General features: G+C 43.4%; 2 protein-coding genes across 2 annotated transcripts in view; both read left to right on the top strand.

Moving 5' to 3' along the window:
• Positions 1 to 642, top strand: part of T265_09906 (hypothetical protein) — a gene marked incomplete at both ends in the record, with an annotated part of 7,633 nt that extends 6,991 nt beyond the window's left edge. Inside the window, 2 exons of the mRNA XM_009176122.1 lie at positions 202 to 311; positions 373 to 642. Coding sequence (XP_009174386.1) covers positions 202 to 311; positions 373 to 642 — 380 coding nt within the window. The remainder of the gene's footprint in view (positions 1 to 201; positions 312 to 372) is intronic.
• Positions 643 to 15,281: 14,639 nt separating this feature from the next.
• T265_14994 (hypothetical protein) overlaps positions 15,282 to 16,317 on the top strand; it is a gene marked incomplete at both ends in the record, with an annotated part of 4,194 nt that continues 3,158 nt past the window's right edge. The window contains 2 exons of the mRNA XM_009176121.1: positions 15,282 to 15,353; positions 16,150 to 16,297. Coding sequence (XP_009174385.1) covers positions 15,282 to 15,353; positions 16,150 to 16,297 — 220 coding nt within the window. The remainder of the gene's footprint in view (positions 15,354 to 16,149; positions 16,298 to 16,317) is intronic.

Below are 16,317 nucleotides of genomic sequence, written 5' to 3'. Positions count from 1 at the left end.
AGTCACGCAGGCGTTGTAGTCAATGATTGTTGTGATCACTAAGTAATCGAATTGTCAACTGAGTGGATCAACTGAGCACTGACGATGTCTGGGGGCGGAACGTTTGCAAGCCAGCTGCCAAGCTCGGCGAACAGATCAACTCCCCCCTGATCAACCGCCGGTAACCACACCCGATCTACCTATATTTCGACAAATTGACAGTGAATGAAACTGAAATAAAGGGAAAGCTTCGGGATAGTGGATATCCAGCTAGGCGTCAATTACGAAGAATGTTGGTACCAGTGGCGAAAATACAACAGGGAATGGAATGGGTTGCTGTTATCCCATATAAACCAGGAACATCCGAAGGATTCTGAACACTGTTAACATAAGAATAACGTTCCAAAAGAGAAACACTCTGCACTGGTGCAGTTGAAAGATCACCCCCCGTCGAACAGAAACAGGGACTGTGCCTACAAAATTAAATACAGCGACTGCGGTAGGGTCTGTACAGGACAGACGGTCGGGGAACTTCAAACCAGAATCGGACAGCACAGAAGGAAATCAAACAGGTCACCTAGGGGTCCATATGAATATCGAGCATTATTGAAAGACGCAGCATTGATGGAACGTGAACTGGATACGGGCAGAAAACAGATTTAGAAAATGTTGAATTTTTGAGGAGGGGACAACAGTTCACGTCACAGGAACTGATGGCCGGGGCGGTGTGAATCGCCAAGCACTCCAGTGTAAATAGAGTAGAAGACGTACGACTGGGAGGCGTGTGATGAATGGTTTTAGATCAGTGGATATGCTGCGTGGTGGTCTGTGGTCATCAGAAAGAAGAGTGGTCAACAGAAGTGCATGTACCAAACGGACCAACGATTTCACTTAATCTCACTCTCCTCCAAAACAAATGGTCGTAGGCGTCACTTAGAAGCCCACACAGACCAACGAAATTTACCGTTGGCTTGATAGGTGAATCGTCAACTGAAGCACCTTGAACCTTGGACCGGAAGTTCAAGAAACCAAACTCGAGTGAAAATACTCTGAAATTCCCTCAACTCCAAACCCGTAAGATTCACGCAACCACATTGACCGACAAGACCCAATAACTAACATTCAACACTAATCCACTGTGCTAATCGAAAGAGGTCTTGCTGGCCTTTTTTCATCTGTCTTAAAACCGGGCTAACTCGATAACCTGTTCACGAGTCACGTTATTGTCACAGGTCCAGTACGCGCTGAGTGCTAGTGCTGAGGTCTGTTGAATCATGTTCCTTCAGCTCAAGGCTAGGCAGTTTCGACAGGCTACTTGCATTGGTCAAACTGAGAGTACTAAAAGGAGACTATTTAAGCTCTGAAGGTGATGTACCTCCTGTCGCACTGGTCTCCAACGGATTATGGATGGTCAATAAGTGCGGGGCTACTTTTGTGGCTATCCCTTTCAAACCACTCAACTCGTCGTTTTTTGTTTTCATGTCCTCAAGTTTGATCGGTTTCGCCCTTTTGGGGCTCATCAGGTAGGCGCAGTACCCGGGTTTCCGTCCATCTTATGTTCTACTCGGAACTAAATTCCACGAAATTAGCGAATATACATTCATTTGCAAACTAATTTGGTTTTTCAGCAAGCTTATGAGTAGAAGGTTACAAAGATATACATCTATCGCGATATCTCTAATATCGTAGCGGCTGAAACATGAGGCGGCCTGGTGAAGCACATTCAGTTGCCTGAGAACATCACAAACAAGAGATTCAGCTGGGTTCCAGGTGAGTCTCTCTAAAAAAAACGAATTAGTTTGCAAATGCGTGTACACTCATTTAACTCGTCATTTTTGTTTTCACGTCTAATTTCATCGCCTCGGAAACCCCAAGTCTGACTTTCATCTGTTAAAATGATTGTCTTTTGAACTTTCTAAGCAGAATACAACCAGCCTTAACAATAGAATCTACCACACGATTGAAATATATGATCAAATCCTAACTCGGTCCCAGTGACTATCTAGAATGGCTCTGTGTAGCAGCGCCGTGACTTCCCATTGTAACATCACGTGGGCTGTTGATGTACTGCCTGAAAATATACTAAATTGAGCGACATTTCTACAGAAGGTTGAATGCAAGCAGCAAAAGCTAAGGGTTAGACATGGAACGAATTCGGTATGTTTGGTTGGGACAATAGCGCTTCGCGTGACTCTAGCGTGATCCAGTAATCGCATACGCAAGTACACTTTGTGGCAGTGTACGATCAGTGTGGTTAGCCATACATGGCAATTAAAACTTAACAACTAAAAAATGTTTAATAACGATGGGTTACTGGAGGTCGCCTGTGGTCATCAATGTGTCCTAGTATGGCCGTATTCGGTAAAAAAAATTTCCTTTACTGGTACTGCAATGGTCGTCCCAAAAGGAGACTGTGGCATGGACTAGGGCTCCTGTGTTTTTGTTCCAGGTCGAACGCCTGGAATACCTATTCAGCAGCTCACGGGGACTTGTGTGCCGACCAGGTGTCTGGTAGGCTGGTCTGCTTTGTATCCGATACTTCTGACTCATTACTGTACGTGGTCGCGGAATTTTTTATATTCACATTCACGCTATACACGACAACTCCAGCAATACGAATAATGGGAAATTTGTCCAACAGACCCTAAATCGCCGTGGTTCTATCTGACTGACATCTCGTAGATCGTAGTCAGGAAGGTCAGGATAAAAAGTGATGGCTACATGCACTTGACTTTTTTGCTGCGAGCGAAACTGTTGCTAATGAAAACCGCACGTTATTATCAGGACCCACAGTAACAGACAATCAAACCATGACACTACAAGGCCATATAATACCCCCGAGTCAGTTTTCACTCAGTACCTCTTTAATGCACATCAAACGGTAAGTTTTTTGAACAAAAGACTCAACTCAATCCAATGACTCTGATCGGAAACCCACAAAAAACTGCTCTAGGATGGATTGCTTGGTCGACTGGCGCTGCTTTCTAAGTTCTTTAGAACACTATCTTCATAGGTCTGCCATCCAGGAGAGCACACTGACTTTTTTTAGATAGAACGCATAGAGCAGTGATCATTCCGCTTGTGAGCAGGGTATGTAAATAGAAGTGCAAGAAAAAAATCGAACATCTGAACTACGTTTTTCGGAAAGGCAAGAACAGCTGACATAGCTGCAACTTGGCAATGAAGTTCAGCCTAGGCACCCACTTCATTCAGACATATAAATCATGCTTTATGAGTTTTGTTTCTGGCGTTGTTTTGGGAGATAAGTACCACTCAACATCGTCTAACTCATTCTGCAATGGAGTAAAATTCCGTAGGAAAACAAGTGGGAACTGTACATCCCAATGCCACCCACAGTTACACATTCATCAAAAGAGCCATAGTGTTAACTAATGTAGAGTTATACCAACAAATGAGCGAAAGTGGCATCAAAGTGATCCGCTCTCTTTGTATGATACCGCCGGATACAGATTCCATTGGGTTTTGTGAGCAGCAACAAGTGGGATGTTTATAAATAGAAACGACATAACCCCGATGACCGCGTGAGTTCACCAATCTCATTTCCGGAGATCTGTAACCATATCAGCCGTTTAAAATTACTCAAACACCACTCTGTTGCTCAGTATGCTTTCTCAGCTCCACCACAGTGTACTTTGACCCGTAATAATGTGTCTATATTGGACTGGCCTAAATAGTGTAATGATAAATACAAGTTTTTCAATTTCCTGTTTTTCAGTTGGGGAAAAGATGGCTTATTGGCTTTATCATGCGTTTTCAAATCTCGTACTTGGAAGCGAAATGATGCCCACTCCGTTTTTGTGAGTATCAGTAGATAGATCTAAGCTTGCTCAGCAGATAGCTACCATGCGTACCACGTATCCTTCCAAGTTAAACACAAGAACAACTCCATTGTTTGTGTCCTTTATTTTATCCTTTTTGGATAACGCGGCCGGTCAGTATTGCCCAGTATTTGCTACATATAGCCAGTTAATTATCTAGCTGAATGAGTCCAACGTCTGCCTTCTTTGGCTCGCTTTGGTGCTGGCAGAACGTTTTTTTTTCATAGACAAATCCGTAGGACCTTGTCAGTTATGTGCACGGTGTAATAAAATATCCTTTAGTAGAATCACTTTCCCGAAAGCGTACGTCCGTTAAGTATCACATAACAGCGGTAACTGCATTGAAAGAACGCACAGACTGTCCGATCTCATAACAGCACATTCTATACATCATTACTACCTCCATGCCTCAATGCCAGAAAACACCCCCATTCCGTACCATCAAAACTTCCACATACAGTATCATGCAATTTTTTTAATGCAGTTGTTACTGCATCAGTTTCATTCTGCCACACCCATAGACCAATCGATTGTAATTCCCCTATATCACCATGGAGAGCATGCTACCCAAGGCTATCTCAAGGTCCAAGGCTATCCCAAGAATCAGCCTACTTTCGCTGTATGAAGGTATCATGATGCTCCATGTAAATGTAAAGACAGTGAATCGGATTTCAGGTACCTTGAACGATCCGAATACTAGTTAAGGGTCAATCGTTACCGATCCGTCTTGCAACCGTAGCGTCTTCTGGCAGAAGATGCCTTGTAACCTGCCATGGATACATTATTGGTTATTTAAGCCTAGTGCCAGCAAGCAAAGCGCATTTGTATTAGTAAACACTAACTCAGTGTTACTGGCTAACCTACCGATCAAACAGTAAATCTTAGTTAATGATAGAAGGGTAATGCTGAAGCATTTCAGCTCATTATTAGTTCTCTATGGACCAAACCGTTGCCGCCTCATTTTACTTGCATAATGATTCAGCACGGTTTATAAAAACACTATATTTTGGGGTTAGATAGAATACAATTCACTAATATCCGGCCGAAAGTCAATCAGAAAAGGTGTATCATTACAAATCCAGGTATGTGAAGCCCATTCAGACATTCGGGAAAAAGTGTGATGAATACATTGGAAACTTCATCCACGGACTCCCCTTAAAACATATTGCGTTAATACACAACCTTTCGTGCAATTCAAGGTGGTGGTCGCGTCTCTCCATATTAACTTTTAAAATAGATTTTATCTTGTTGTATCCTCTATGGGTAATATTATATGAATGCAACACAAATGTGATTGAGTTTGATAACCACTTTCAATCCTAGTGTGGCATAATGTAGTCATAAAGATACTGCGGTGGCACACCTCTGGCAAACAAGTCCACCTAATAAACCAGTACTAACAATGGAAGGCATGGCTGCATAAGCTAAAATGCTTACTAGGGAACGGGGATACTTCGATAACCTCCCAGGAATATAATTAGTGAGCTGACTGAAGCCGTGTCTGTTGCGTAAGCACTAAGGTAAGTTTGTGTGGGTGCTACGCCGATAACAACTCAACTCGGTGTCAATAATTCACAACTACCCACGACACTGAACACAAATGTATCGTTGCTCCCCGCCGCCTTCTATCTAACTTCTCTTTATCGTCCCGCTGGTGCGTCCTGTCATCCCATCTAAGGAACGCTGGCGTAAGGAATTTGCATTGAGATTTTTGCTTGTTGATGATGGATCAAGTGTTTTTTGGACCAGAAGGTATCTTCTCTCAAGTTCTGGCTTTCTCAACTTTTCAGTGCAGGAAAATCTGTTCCATCAAAATGACATCCTCTGTAGGGTTATCCATTGTAAAGAGCTCATCTTTTCCCAGAGAGACGGGGAGAACAGAGAGCAAAGGACAGCACGAAGCCACGAACATTAGATCAGATACACTGAAAAATTTCAGACCACCACGTAGGCTATGGTTGATTTTACCCACGGAACTAAGTTTCCAGTAATTTCTTCCACGACAAACTCTTCGTGGTGCAAGCCTAAAATCTCCCAACCTCGGTGTTTAGAGAAACCAAGCTGGCTTGTTCCAATCTTATCGGAATCCCGGAAGACTTTCAATCCATCAAACCGTGTCCGGTAGTTGGGACAGCTAGAAGGGATAGCAGTCCGAACAACACCTTACTTGTACATGTCGGTGCGGTTATCAATTCTTCTATTTGGCTATGAAATTCCACATTTTATACCCAAATAACAACCGACCTTTAATTCGACTGAATATTATTACATAACGTCCGACATTGCGAACATTTGTTTTTGATAAAGTCTCGGCTTCTAATCGTTGGCTGAATCCCATGTCAGTCGACCGTTGGTATAAAACCTATCTTGCCCTTGACCAGTTAGTTTTCTAGTAAAGTGAGTTTTCGTGAGTTCTTTTCGGCAGTGTTGTTTGGTCCCCAGCCAGTTTCGTGGTCTCCCTCATCTTAAAAGACCCAAATGCCTTGGACAAGCCCCATCTTACCCTGCCTGTGGTGGCACCGGACACTAGATTAGCGATTGCTGGAGGCACACCAGAACGAGTTGGATTGATGAATCCCTTAAACAGATTAGCTTCTATATATTGAGCAAATGTTCATAGGATTTAACATCTCCGCGAAGCAGTTTCTTTCAGAAACAGCGTGTTAGGAAATCTTTAATTGATGGGTAGATAAACTACGCTTTTTCACACAACAGATATGTCATTTTAATCAAACAATAATGAACGGTGCGGATTTGAAAACTAACCTGATGAAAAAATTCGGGTTCACTCAAGATTAGTAACTACATATGTGTTTGTGACACTGCACTCCACACCAATGTTTGCAAAACAAAAGGTACTGCATTAGAAATATAATATCCCGAAAAAAATATTAGATTCGATTCAAATTCCCTTAGTAATTCCTCTATGTTACTCCCGCCTGCTTTATCAACCTTCAACGGTATCATCAGAGTTTGCGAAAATAATGTTCTCTCTTACTGCTCCAGATGCATTTCTTCATCAAAAGCCATGCAGGCGTCGCCGGATATTTTTGTAAGCACCGTTTTTTTCACTGACCGATGCAAAGCTGAGCTTGGTTTCAGTGTCCGGTATCTGGAATATCACTGGCACTTTTTTTCGGGAGTGAAGCGATCGAAGTTGCTGTCCCCTCACCACACATGTGTTGTTCCAATTAGTAGTGCCGCGGTTGACAGATGTAACTTGTGATAACTCTGTGGCTTAGTGCCACTGATCAACTCCGAGTTACTAGCACACACATCCGTTTTGAATGATAGGAATGGACCGAACATCAACCGGAGGTCAGGAATTACAAGTTGGCTTGAAATGCTATTCAGCTTACGTAGACCAAGCTGTGGTTCATTTTTTTAATCTGCTTGAATGGATTGGACAAGAATTTCAACAAAGTAATGTCTTATTCCTGTCGTCCTCCATTCACAATCAGATCTGCTGTCAAAACTTTCATAATTGCATCATATAGGGTTGTCTGCTTTCCCGTAATGGTCTTTGTCTTAAACGAATGACCTCCCCGTACTGAAGGTTTTCCTTCCGGCCAGTCTATTTTGTTTCGCTTAAAAATATGCAGGCCACATAATTTCTGTGGCATCTGATTTGAGGAGTTTAATACTGACCAATTTGGGTTGCCTTAAACAGCACTGCATCCCAGCAAAACGGTAGTTTTCAAGCTCCTATCCAGGCGGCTGTAGATGTCGGTATTTGCTGAAATTCAGTATATATTGCGATTTTCTCAGCAAATCCCAAAATTTAGTTCTGATTTCAGTTTGTGGAACTATTCCCTGTTAAACGCAGCGTATGTAGTCAAAGAGAACTCGAGAGGTCTTCTAGCTGGAAAGCTTCAGTATTAAAGTCGAAATGAAATCCGGGAACCAAGCAGAAGATCGATGTTACGTAAAAATTAAATGCGTCTTCTAGCTGGAAAGCTTCAGTATTAAAGTCGAAATGAAATCCGGGAACCAAGCAGAAGATCGATGTTACGTACAAAATTCAATGCAGCGAATCTGTGGAGTATCGTGTGGGGCAAACTGGGAGGAAACTATCCACTCGGGCACACGAGCACAAGTCTGCAAGTAAAAAAGTACGGTCACTTATTTCCGGTTTTATGCATGGAGATCGAGAGGGACATTAGTTCAAAGGGACGTTGTTGCACATATGAACTCAAGCAAAAAAGACAGCACGCTAGTCTAGGAGTGAATGATACCCTACAGATGGAGTGACAAAAACATACACATACGAATCCGGTACATCGCCTAATACGACAGAACAAACAACAAAACTTCTACACACAAAACTTCGCAATAATCCTAGCAGGGAGCTGACTGAAGAATCGTGGAGACTAATGAACGAATCAACAGCATGGGCTGACCTGCCAAACAGTACATCACCAGGATCACCATAATGTACCAGATTTATAGACCAACTGGACTAGGGATTTCCAGAACGCAAACCAGCAGACATCTCAGGCAAGTATAAACGATAGACAGATCGGAACAGCCGATCAAATCGAAAGGCCTGAATATACAATGCACCGCAGATACCGAAGGAACTGATCGAAACCCAGAATAAAACGACGGCATCCAGCCAGCCAATCAAATACGAGGACACCAAGGCACAACTCAGTGAAGATCGAGAAAAAACCAATCAGTAACCGGAAAGTTGAAATAGCCATTAGCGGTTGCCCTGGGACTAGAATCCGTTGTCTGCTAAACTGCGTTAATTCCAGCACCTAAAGAAGTGACACCTACCCCAAAAACGGACTGACATTGTCTCTTTCGACGTTGAGAAGTTTTCAAACAAATTACCCTCAACGACCAGGCCAACAACTAACAAATCCAGCCGATTCACAGATATCGCTACCTGGTAAAATGTTTTAATGCTTCCAACTAATCGGGCAACAATTGTTTTTGTTCAAGATCATTGGTAATCAAGACCAGTAAACATTATATGCATTACTGAACAAGTTGGTCGGTTTAATATAATGTGAACGCCTATATGAAACGGAGTAAAGTGGCCCGACGGTTGCTCAAGGGTCTGTGCACATTCAAGAAGCATCCAAAAGCCATGCGGTCACCTAACAGCACTCTAAGGCAGACATTCAATGAACGCGGCTGGGGATATCAGTAGCCGATTACTCATCACCACAAACTAAGTGGATCAAACTAATTGAGGCCTGTAGCAGAGAACAAAAGAGAAGATGCTGATATTTCAGTAGAGGGTTCATCCTGCAGGTAAGCCAATCTACAATGAAAAGGCGTTTCATCCTTATTGGGAGTCATTAGCAGTTCACATCTAAAAAGCTCATGGCGGTGCGAACCGACGACCTCGTGACTAGTATTCAGATCACCTAACTGTTCGGTCATGAGCGCGCACCGCTGAGGGTTCTCAATAAAGATGAAACAGCGATAACTGGCTCCACTTACGGGACAAAACCTCCAGTGAAATGTTCCCAGAACTCCTGACACTAACAAAAAGCCGTTGATCTGCGGCACAGTGAGACGGTCCAAAAGCACAGCAAGTTCGATTGCCGACCAGCTGATCGATCGGAGGCCATGGGTCACCCTTGTTAAAGGATTCAATGCCATTCATTGAATACCACAAAAGCAACCAAAGGCCATTTACATGTGAATCATTGAAACCACCGAAGCAACTGCGACTTGCGTATATAAACTCTTTTTCACCATAAACAGTTGCATGATGCTGGTCCTCGAGGCGAGGCCCTCCCACTTGTGAGGTGTGCTCAGTCGGGTAGGCACCGGTTGTGTAAGATACATACAAGCGATTACAACAATGCAAATATCAGCATTGTTATCACGCCAACCACAATACCGACATGTACTTGGTTACAGGAACGTGAAAAGCCTACTGGAAAATTTTCCGCTTTATGTGTATGATTAAGCGTAATGTATTTGAAGAAGCAGTCCAGTATTTTATGCACGAAGGTTGAACAAAACGTTGTGCTCAAGGATGTTCCTGTCGTTGATAAATTTGCGAGGACTTCATCCTTCTCGAATAGACTGGTTTAGTGACAGATAATCTGGATAGAGCGTGGAGCGTAACACCCCATGCTTTTTTCTCTGAACACCTATCAAGCAACGATCTCCAAGAGCGCAGTAGGACGTTGGATAACAGTACTGGAATAATCGACTGTGATGTTCTACGGACCTATTCGACCAATTTTTACCAGCTCACATATGTTGTGTTTCATATACCCAGCCTCCCCATATCAAATTCCCACTCTATTATGGACCTAAAACTATCGTTCAGTGAACTCTCTGTGAAGACCACACCACCGTGTGGTTCCCCACCTCCCTCCATCCATCCCAGTAAAAGAAAGTGTGGAACACCTTCCTCCTGTTTCCCCGACTTCAGAGAACCCATTGCCTGTATGTTATGTAAAGCTGCATTTTACAGGTAAAAGTCAGATGGTGCTGTAATCCCTATGCACTGTGTCAACTGCACACTCGTAAGCCTGTATCAGGTGGCTCAGTCTATCTCTCCGGTGATTTCCTCAGTTCTCTGGAGAGAGCCTTAGACGCACAGTGACCTTCACAACCAGTCACGACGATAAGTCTGTTTATATTCCCCTTAGTGGCACCAACACACACGCACACACTAACTTCTCTATGCGTCATCTCTGACACACTATTTTGTTAGAAATATGCCGCTGGAAATCCCACATGTGTAAACAGTTTCACCGGAATGGGTTAAAGACTGACGGAACGACGCTGGTAAAGGGCGATGCGGTGAGGGTCAAGGTCAGATGATAGCCAGACTGCAGATGGTCTAACTGTGGACTAAAGCTGCAAACTGAGATGTGACGTAGGAAGCCGGGTTTACAAAAAGCACCAATACCATCCAAAAACGAAGTATTTGCAATCCACCAACTTGAAATCTCCCAAAGTATGCTCACAGAGAGACGTAGATGGCTCTGCCTGTACCCTCCATTTAGGAGGTCTTTCAAGGCTGTCCGGTGTTCCGGGCGACCTATTGTCATTGTGAAGTCACAGTCTGTTGCATGTGGTGCATTCGCTTGACGTAGCCAGCGACCACCATTCACAGTGTTTACGGTCTCCTCAATTCAGCAGCTGGTTTTATGGTACTGTGGTGGTGTCGTTTACGTCGATCGTTCCCCCTTCACTTCCTTGACAGCAGTAGAAAGCTCTGTCTGGCCGCTGGACTGTGCACTGAAATGTAAAAACCGGGAGTATAACGTTTCAGACCGTTCGCAGGATTCACCAAGACGGACTGAATTGGAAGAACTATCTGTGTCGAACGTAACGCGCGAGATAACTGCTGTTTCGCGTAAAATACGACTGGTCTCTGGTTTGGCTGTAGCTGTAAGGACAACGAAGGTGTGGTGTGAGGTTTCTCCAAGAGTCGGAGCTCATCAGTTGAATCCAGACCTAGGAGATTGAGGTCTGCATAGCTGGTGAAGTAGGGAGTATCAATGAAGTGAGGCACATCGGACATCGCAGAGCTTTCAGGTTAGATTCAGGTTTCTGTCACTTTCCGAACAATGAAATTTGCGTCTTAAACTGGTGGCCTCTCACTCAAGTTTCAGGTAGGCTCCAACATCAGAGTTAGACCGGACTTTGTGCGATGTTGGATGGCGAACGATGTAACATTGATACAAATTGTGTCGAACTTTCGCCAACCAAGTTATTTTACCCTAGGTGTAGCGATCACGGCACTTGAGTATATTCTTCCGTCAGGCCAATAATTGAGCGACCTCCTAAAGTAGCCTCCGCGGCATTCTCCTTCTTGATGTTTTCGATCTCATCTGCTGCACCTGAGTTTCCGACGGAGACAGTCGAGTGAAAAATGCCATTCGTCACAAAACCGACAAGGTGTAGACAACTTTTCTGGAATCCGTTTAGAATCTGAATGCCTTTTGAGGGTTGCTTCGCCCACCATGTCAGGCTGGAACGGCTGGAAATGTTCAGTAATTGCGGTCTCGAGAGGGATCAGAGACTGGAGTCCAAAAGTAAGTTCATAAATTCTCAACTCTAGATTCCGTTTAGTTCAATTCAGTAGCTAAATCAGAATTTCTGAATTCCATGATAATAAGACACTTCAACTGATCCTCGGTTATGGTACTGAGCTTGAAGCGCTCACACTGTTAACCATACCGCTGCGCGTGATAAAATCTTCAGTATACCCCCTTGATAATCTCAAGACACTGACAGAGAATAGTGAACAGTGAACTCTAGTCACCGAATATTTTGGTCAGAATCTTGATGATAGCTGTAAAGTGAAGGTCACGACGGAACTCGTAAAGCATAAAATTTGTGCATCGATCATGTTCAGCTGTTCCCATTTTCTGCATCAACAATAAAGTTCTCCATTCATCATCAAACCGAGAAAAGTCGGTTTGAAGCATGTCCTCTTATTTTTAAACCCAACTTTGTCCAGATTAATCGTCGAAATTGAATTCAGTGTTTGGTGTGGAAGCGTCATACGTCGAAGAAGACAGAGTCCCAAGTCGTATTCACCAACACACTGCACCAGAGTTTCAATAAACTCCATTTGAGCTTTTTCGAACCGCTTGTGTTGCTGCTTTGCAATTACTTGGAGTTGCTCCATTGAAACTAAAATCATGGATTGGTGTTTCTGCCAGCTATTGCATTGTGAGCGGTCCACCAGCGAGCATGGTATCCTTTAATAGACAAGCAAGTCGTTACAACTCTATCTAAGGGGTTATCACGATATTTTTCGCAGGGTTAAGCTGGGATCTTCGGGATGGATGAAGAAGTTCTGACCTAAAAGCGCTGCGTTGCGATTGACTCAAATTCTTACTGATCGGAACTATCTTTTGATCCGACGCATCCGTCCACCCGAGGTCATGTTCGGTTATTCAGAGCGGCTCTCCCAAGGGCAGCAGCCATCGCTATTATTTGACACGATCTGTTTCCGAATTGACCATGACCAGCCAAGTTGTTCCGACCCTTGCGCTGTATTACAGTTTAGCCATACAATCTTTTTTTAGAAGCGAGAACATCTTAGACAACATAAAAGACTTGGAGTCTTTGTTCCCCTAATTTGTTCAACCAAGCGCAATGAAATGATCGATTTGACAAAAAGCACCAATGTTTCGTCATAGAATAGTTGTTCGAGTGGAACGATTTTCTCTTCCTTTAGAGGACGACAAAAAAGACGGAGAAGAATCTACTTGAGCTTCGTCGAAAATCAGTCAAAAGTGAGCGATATACATTGTGTGGATGGAAGATTTTTTAGTATCTGACGGGATGACGGTGTATTAGGAGAGAACGATATGAATGCCGAACAGTTCTTTATCAACAAGTTACCGGGTTAGCTGCTGACGTTGGACCGGAAGTTATGACCAGAGCAAGTAAGCCACTCAACAGCACTAGCCATGTTTGGACCAAAAAAGCTTGTGCGTGGCCGCATGTTGCAGCTGCACTCATTATGTACACGTGCCGATAACGTGGGTGACAGGCGGCCTTCACTACCATTCGGGGAAATGCGACCACTCATATTTACGGGAGCCTTATGTGGTGCAGCACCCACAATTTCTGGTGTGGATTACCAGTTTCTTTTGTTACTCGACAGTATCTCAACTTTATCATGTATGTATTTTAAGTGTGCTAAAGTGAATTCTAATACAGTGTATATGAACAGCGTATTTTATATGCATTTTATGTGTAAATGTACAAAGAACCCTGGACATTCCAATGTGTTGATGCTACAAAGATAAGCGACTTCCTGGGGCCCCAAATGTACAGATCTACTGATTAGCTAGCCTTACCTGTGCGCCGTTAGTATGCCTCATGGAAAGTGTGGGTATCTGAATTGCCCTGGTTTTAGCGGTTTAGCCATCCCCACATGATCTAACAACTAGGGTCTATGGACTGGGAATGCCCTTGGCCTTAAAAGTTACTGAGGTAACGATTCCTCGGTGCAACCAAGATACACCTGTAAACCCGATGACTGGAGGCACTGCATCCGTTATGTGCCACCCAACAGAATTGCTCGACAAATGCACATCTGCTTGTCATGTCCTTTATCGCAGTCCTCACCAAGATGCAGCGGAGATGGACTCCATGGTTGTATAAATGAGGCTACTCCCGTTCTGGACAGAACAACAATCGTTCATTAATACAGGATACAACATACCAGGTAGTCAAAATATCCCACGTCATGATCAACTGTACACTTTGGATGGGAATAGGATGACTGACGTACTCAACAACCAGGTCAAATAATAGAGCCTCGGTCACACTGTGCACTATCGCGTGTTACTTAGACGTTTTTCGCACAAACGTTCATATTGTCTTTGAATTAGTGTGCTTGAACGTAAGAATTTGGTGCTTCTTGGCTTTTTTTACATTACCGAAATCGCTGTAAAATATGTGATGTATTCTATGACATCAGCCCTCAGTCTGCTTATTCGACTGCCTTACTTTGTTTGTCAACTGAGAATGAGGAACTTCGCCAGTATCAGTGTCAATTAAATTGCTTTGCACTCCATCCGGTGATGGGGCTTCGGAGCAGCAGGAATAAGTAACTGTTGATAGTGGTCACCAACGCTATCTCAGTAAGTGTGAAGAGCAAGCCCGATAGCTCATGATATCACTTGGATCACAAGGATTTAATGACCTCCTTAGCAGAGGTGGGCTAAAGGTAAGGTCGTCATACATCTGAATCGTGAGATGATCACGAATGCCTTCGTTTTCCGGGCGTCGATCATCATAGCTATTTGTGCGATTGTAAACACCACAAGTTCACCCTTATATTCAAGGTGTGCCCGACTCTCTGTAAACAAAACCTACTCACGAGTAACAGAAAGTCATCTACCAGAATAACACGAAACTTGTATCTTTATTCTGTCATTCTCCCGAGGGACCCCATCAATCGAGTTACTGGCTTGAGTTGACTCATTGTTTTCCTAACTACGAGACAATTTTGATTGTGATCGATCATCCCGTCAGATCCGACGATTATGTCGTGGGATACAGGATCAGATGCCTCGAGGCATCAGCATTCGTTACACTAAATACAGAGACAGTCGCTTTGGTCTAACGATGTGTTCTATGCAGTATTCTAAATACTCGTTATAATGCATAAATATAGGCTGAGACAAAGTGTGTCTACAGTCTGACTAGCAGGTACCATGGAAACACTAGAATAGGAAGAATATCGCGGAAACCGGTTCCAGTTACCCAGGTGATACTAGATCCGAACTGTTTGAAACCAAATTCTAGGGCAAGACAGGTGCGATGCGTGCGACAGCTATCTGATGGTAGTAAAAATTTGTAGTGCCCCGAAGAGGATCGGTGCAGCTTTCCATGTCTGAATTTACTGAAAACCACTATCATTTATTGTATGAATGATACAGTTGGCCTAGTCTCTCACAGATGGCATGACGAATCTCCTATCGAAATAGTTATCAATGTATTTTCTTTATAAAGGAAACTACTCACAAGGTTGCTGAAAACTCTTCGACGACCCATGACTGGTTTCGTCTTCTTGGTGCTCATCAGGTAGGCGCAGTCCCCGGGTTCCCGTCAACCTTATGATCTACTTGAACCCAAATTGGACTGTTTTCGAGAAATACACTAATTTGCAAAACCAAATTGATTTGCAAATTAGTGTATTCCTCGAGTTACCAATGTGTTTTGGGGCTGACATCACTCGTGTTCGCCAAGCCTAATTTTTTTAAAGGAAGATCGAGTTTCCCTTTGCTTAACCCCTTTGTTGCTTCAACTCCTTTTCACTTAGCGTCTTGCTTCCTTTGAGGAAAGAGAGTGTGCAACATGGCTCAGTAGTTTCGGCGAGTTTGTTTTGTCTTGTTGCACGTGATAAGATAATCCTACTTACGCAAAGCGATGGGGGTTCACGTTCTTGAAGATGTGAAACTTCAGGGGTGAGGGTACTTGCTTTAGTGCCGTGGTATCAGAGAGAGGAAGTTAAACGCCAATTCTGAAGACCAAACTATCGGTGGAGAACCATTGGACTCCGACAGCGAACCAAGTTATTGATGTGTTTGCTTGCAGTGAAATTCCACCTGCTAGACTGACGGTGTGATCAGTCAATTTGCTAACCAGCCAGCCATCGGAAATGGCGTAGCTTTTTGGTGCCAGATACCCTTAGAACTGTTTGCATGACCATGCATTTCTGAATTATACATGAGTATTTCAGTTATGTAGGCTCAGGTCCCTTTTGGAAGAAAACAGACTTGTCAGCTTTAACGTACGTGCACTTTACGGTAAAAACACTCACTTCTCAAAACACGACTGTTTTAGGAGATCCATTTCTCTATCAGCTGCGCTTAAATAGGCCACTTTCGAGAAATACACTAATTTGCAAATCAATTTGGTTCTCATGGGAAACTCAACTGAATCTCTCGTTTATGATGTCCTCCAACTGAATGTGCTACACACAAGCCACCTCATGATTCAGTTGGCACGATATTCGAGATATCGCAGTATATTTTCATAAAGGAAA

This window comes from Opisthorchis viverrini (assembly GCF_000715545.1).
Source record: "Opisthorchis viverrini unplaced genomic scaffold opera_v5_314, whole genome shotgun sequence".
Lineage (NCBI taxonomy): Eukaryota > Metazoa > Platyhelminthes > Trematoda > Opisthorchiida > Opisthorchiidae > Opisthorchis > Opisthorchis viverrini.
Note: the sequence above shows the minus strand (reverse complement) of the source record. Positions and strands in the feature narration are given on the sequence as shown.